General features: G+C 41.0%; 1 protein-coding gene across 1 annotated transcript; it reads right to left on the bottom strand.

The window, feature by feature from the left end:
* Positions 1-1,794: 1,794 nt before the first annotated feature.
* LOC133125214 (cystatin-like) lies at positions 1,795-4,958 on the bottom strand. Its single transcript, XM_061236970.1, has 4 exons — positions 4,868-4,958; positions 4,528-4,780; positions 2,909-3,022; positions 1,795-2,117 (listed from the first exon to the last, which is right to left on the bottom strand). The coding sequence occupies exons 2-4, from the start codon at positions 4,726-4,728 to the stop codon at positions 2,037-2,039; spliced, it is 396 nt and encodes a 131-aa protein (XP_061092954.1). The 5' UTR covers positions 4,729-4,780; positions 4,868-4,958; the 3' UTR covers positions 1,795-2,036.
* Positions 4,959-5,307: the final 349 nt, after the last annotated feature.

The following is a 5,307-nucleotide window of genomic DNA, read 5'->3' as shown; positions in this document are numbered from 1 at the left end:
CACGTTCACGCCTGTTTTCCATTCTGGTTCCTCAGTGGTGGAATGACTTGCCTACCACTGTCAGGACAGCAGAATCCCTCCTCCTATTTTGACGCAGACTAAAAACACACCTTTTCAAACTGTACCTTAGTCCTACCTCCTGATCCCCCCCGCCCCCTTTCCAATATCCCTATCCCTCTTGTCTACCCAAAAAACAAAAACATTTCTTTGAATTGCACTTATGATGACTGTATGTTTAGAACAGCCCTTCATGTGTATTTTACTAGTTATGGATGTGTTGCTTTAACTTGTGGAAGAACCTATGCACTTGTAAGTCGCTTTGGATCAAAAGCGTTTGCCAAATGACTAAGATGTAAATGTAATATATATAGGCTGCGAGGTCAAAGAGGGAACATGAGTGTATGTGCTGACAGGCTGCGAGGTCAAAGAGGGAACATGAATGTATGTGCTGACATGACATTTGAGAACAACCTGCCACATTATCAGGAGATCTGGTTTTCCTAGAAGTACACTTAGGGACCACTTTGTTAGGTATTTTTTAGGCACATTTCTTGGGACTAATTGGCCTTCTGTCCATAATTACCCATCATCCTAAAGGTTTTACATGATGTGTGCTCAGAGATGCTGTTCTGCATACTGTTGTAATGTGTGGTCATTTGAGTTACTGTCACCTAACCGTCAGCATGAACCAGTCTGGCCATTTCCCTCTGACCTCTCTCATTAACAAGGCATTTTCACCCACATAACTGCAGCTGACTGCTCTAGAATCTGTAGAGACTGTTGTGCTTGAAAACCCCAGGACATCAGCCATTTCTGAGATACTCAAACCACCCCATCTGGCACCAACAATCATTCCACGGTCAATGTTACTTTGATCACATTTCTTCCCCATTCTGATTCTTGGTCTGAACAGCTGAACCCCTTGAGCTTGTGTACAGGTCTAATAAAGTTTTCTTTTATTTTTTTAATTTTAAATAAATTATTTTTTTATTTATTATCTCCCAATTTGGTAGCCAATTGTACCCTATCTAATCCAATTAGTGTTAGCTGGGGGGTACACTGCCCACACCCCGGTCCTTGGTGTGGAACTGCAATGAACTGCAACCGCAAGTCCACTGCATCTTAGCCTGCTGCACCACCACGGCTCGGTTGATATAAGAAGCATTCTTTCATTAAATGCAGTGGACTCAAGCTGCATGTGTCATAGGAAATAGTTCCAGCCACAATTAGATTAAACATAACTGGAAAAATAATCAGGTCATATACACACCAATAACCTCTGAAGGCCTAATATTGCTATATTCTTTCTTTAACCATGAACCTTTAATACCGCTACATACAGTATACCAGCCCTACTCTTTCAGATAGAAGATAGATGCAGCCGGCATAGGTTACCCTTTTCCTCTCTCATCTTACAAATGTGTTTTTTTTATAGTTCATGTTGGGTGTTCATATGTAGTTTTGGAACACATCATTTTTTAACATGTTTTAGGTAAAGGGTCTCAAATCAAGCAAAGTAAGAAATCTTACTAAAATGGTGCCACAACACTTCCGACACGTTACCAGAATGTTACAAGGCTACATGTTAGACACCAAGGGCTGAAACTGGGTTTTTCTATTGTAATTGTTGAATATAATAAATGTTATGTGAATGTATGTCTTGAAATACAGTCAGTGCCCTGGTGTCCTGTGGTGCTGTATGTGACCTGGTTCTGTTGTCCAGGGAACAGCAGCACAGCATAGATCAATGCACATTGATAACAGAGCCCAAAATAACAGAAACCAGACCTTGCATTCTCATGAATAGGTTTATCACAGAATCAGGAAACCATCCTTCTCTTAAAGAGAATAGAAAAATCACAATAGAAACCATGATACATTTTGTTGAAAGGGGGTGATCACTGGGGGTGGGGGGTGTGGAAATGTTCCGTACACCCAACAGTGTGTGGCCAGACAGGCACAGAAAAGGAAAATCTGAATTGTCACAGCTTGAAATATTTTGTAGATGCAGTGATTGTGCTTGAATCTGGTCTGGATCAGGGTGCGCAGGAACTCTGGATCAGGGTCCTCATGTCTTTCCATGGAGTACTCAGGACAACAAAGTTGCAACGGAGTGGCTGAGGCAGAGAGAGAGAGCGAGAGAGAGTGAGAGAGAGAGAGAGAGAGAGAGAGAGAGAGAGAGAGAGAGAGAAAGAATAGAACTGTTCTATTGGATGGTAGGATGAGACTCCTATTTGTGTAGTAGCATCAGAGATTCTTATTGGACCCCAATATGATGTAACTTTTAATTTGAAGTTAAAATGTCATACTAAGGGGCCACAAAACAGACAGAGCGTGAGCTGAGGGGCATTTGCAGGCAGTCGTACTGCTGTTCACACCCAAGTGCACAAACACCAGAGTACCATCCAGCTGTATTACTGATGGAGCGAAAGGAAGAGGTTTATGGTGGTTTATTTTACATCACTTTATTGTTCGTCACTCTGGATAAAAGCGTCTGCCAAATGATTGTAATGTACTATGATGTTGTGGTGAGGGTGCCAAGCCATGGGGTGTATGCTATGCAAACACAACATCCTTTTGGCAAGCTCAACTACAAAAAAAAACCTTTGACTGACTACCCTTTTCCTTACTACGCTTTTGTCCATAATAATATCAATGTCTTTCATACAGATCACTGACAACTGTAATGGAAAATATGGGATATGTGTATACCTCTTACTGAATTTCCAACGTTTACTGACTGAATTTTGCTCAAGCCAGAGCCTTTACTGAGCTTTTAAAGCTCTTTAATGGTTTACAGACTGAGCCACTCTATAGGGCCCAGTGTGTACTTGTTGTGAGAGCCTATTAGTTTATACTGACTAAATTACCAAGCTGTAGGAAAGATCTGTAAAACATGGAAAAATACCTTGGCTTCAGGATCGATCAGGGCATTGCAGGAGCTGGGATCTGCTTTGCTTCCCTTCAGGCACTTTGTCTTCCTCACCTCTACCTCCATGTTGTACTCACCCCCACCAATGTTCTGGAAAATATTAATAACATATACCACTCACACACAAACTATTTGATTATATTATGAAATAGTTTGTCAAAAATATCTCAGATAAGACAGGTGATAAACTGGGATTAAGTGTAACTTTTACTTGTATGCAACAGTGCGATAAGTAACATTTTCTTATCTTGATGTTGTTTGCACTTAGGCTGTACATTGATATCTGTACAGTGGTATGCAAATATGCTTAGAGTATAGTCTAATTTTGTTGATTTCTCTAATCAAAATTCAGTAGAAACAAGCCATCTAGGGAGCAACTTAAACATTAAATACTAACTTTGTCACCCCTCCCCCCTGCCCAACTGATTAGATATGCATTTAAGTGTACTTCTAAAGTGTACTTCTGCCGATTACAGGAAATTTACCTAACGGAGGCAACGGAATTTCGGAAACTTAAAGCCAGGTGGATTGACCATGCCTAACATTCCACTTTCAATAAAAAAAGGTGTATCCATCTTCATTACTAAAAATATGCCATACTCACATATAACTACGATTACTGACCCGGAAGGCCACGACATTATAATAAATGGCACCACTGGCAAATACAACATAACATTAGTAAATATTTATGGCCCAAATATATCACCTTCATTTTTCCACATTCCATTCTTGTCAGAACTCTCATATTTTCCCAACTCCCACATCATATTGGGTTTTGACTTTAATTCAAGTTTACAGTTCTCAATCAAAATCTGGACTGATCAACTTTAACATCATCACACAAACCCCACAAACCCCCCTCAGTCACACTGTCAACAAATGTGAAAGCTATCTGGAGACTTCACCCAGCAGAGAGTACTCTTATTTCTCCCCATACCACAAATCACACATTTGTTTAGTGAACATTCTATTATACATAGAATCATTGAGAATAACCGGAAATACTGGAACCACATGCACCCTTTGGGAAACAAAAATAAGAAACAAAATGATAAAGACAAATTAGAAAAGGAGATGAAAAGATTGGACCATTTTGCAACATTTTGAATTTGGTAATAGAACTGGAATGCTGCTATCAAGTCACTTCAATTCAGGATGCATCTGGAAATGCTACACAAAACCCAACATAGATCAATGATGTATTCCGACTGTTCTCTTAGAACCTTTACATACTACACCACACCAGAAGATTCTGATGCCTTTCCAAGGAATGTCTCCCTACCAAAACTATCCAAAACTCAATCAGACAGCCTAGAAAACCCAATAACTCTCACATGTGAAATTAAAAATGACCAAGAGCTGATGGTTACCCAGTAGAACTAGAAAGAATTTTGCACCCTTTCTTGCACCCGTTTCAGAAATTCTCTCAATTTCATCTACACCTTAGCACATGAATACTTCTTTCACTTATACTAAAACAAAGACCCTACAATGTGCATCCATAAATCCATTAATAATCACAGCTGCTTTCAAGCCAAGACTTGTCATAATCTGAGTTCCAAGATGTACGGTGAGATGTACATGTAACTCACAGCCATCTTAACAGAGAAAAACTTGGTGATGACATAGAGGTGGGGGTCCTTGTTGAATTCATTGAAGCTCCCCAGGGCGAAGGAGGCGCAGGCTTGCACCTCATGGTTATTCGAGTCCACATCCACCACAGCCCCCGGGGGAAGAGCAACCACGAGGGAGGAAAATAGAAGCGTACAAAGAAACTGCAGGATACCCGTCATCTTCTACCTCAGTAAAAGCACAGTTTTCACTGCTGAGCTGAGAATGCTGTGACTGAAAGAGGATGGGAAGGGGTCCATTATATAACCCACACGTGCCCATGAATAAATGCGTACGAAGGGCTTGGCACTGCCACCTCACCTGGCTCTGTTTGTTCCTCCACATCTGTGCCAAGGACGGCGAAACAAAGCTACCTGTTCATCCTGAAGTCCCACAGGGACAAATCTTGGACCGATTCTGAACAGTAAACAGCACTTAATGCAGTCAGGCCATTACAAACACCCACCGTTTGTCATGTGGTTATTGTCCCCCTCCAGGAGCCTGCATTAGAATAGCTAAAACATCTCCCAGATCTAAACTCGGTGATCACCACATCGAGTCTGTCCTAAAAAATTAGACAACTCTGTGGGCTTGGGAACGAAGCCAGGTTTCTGAGGTCACTGTTCAAAACGTTAGACCACAATATGGGATGAGAGGTTGATTTCTTCAGAAGCCAGTCTGTTCCACGGAAATGATCAAAATACTTGTTTTTTGGCATCCTTTCTCCTGTTATCATCTACTCAATGCTGCAGATCTCAGAA

This window comes from Conger conger, chromosome 3, assembly GCF_963514075.1.
Source record: "Conger conger chromosome 3, fConCon1.1, whole genome shotgun sequence".
NCBI classification, from domain to species: Eukaryota; Metazoa; Chordata; class Actinopteri; order Anguilliformes; family Congridae; genus Conger; species Conger conger.
This window is presented reverse-complemented; position numbering and strand designations above follow the sequence as displayed.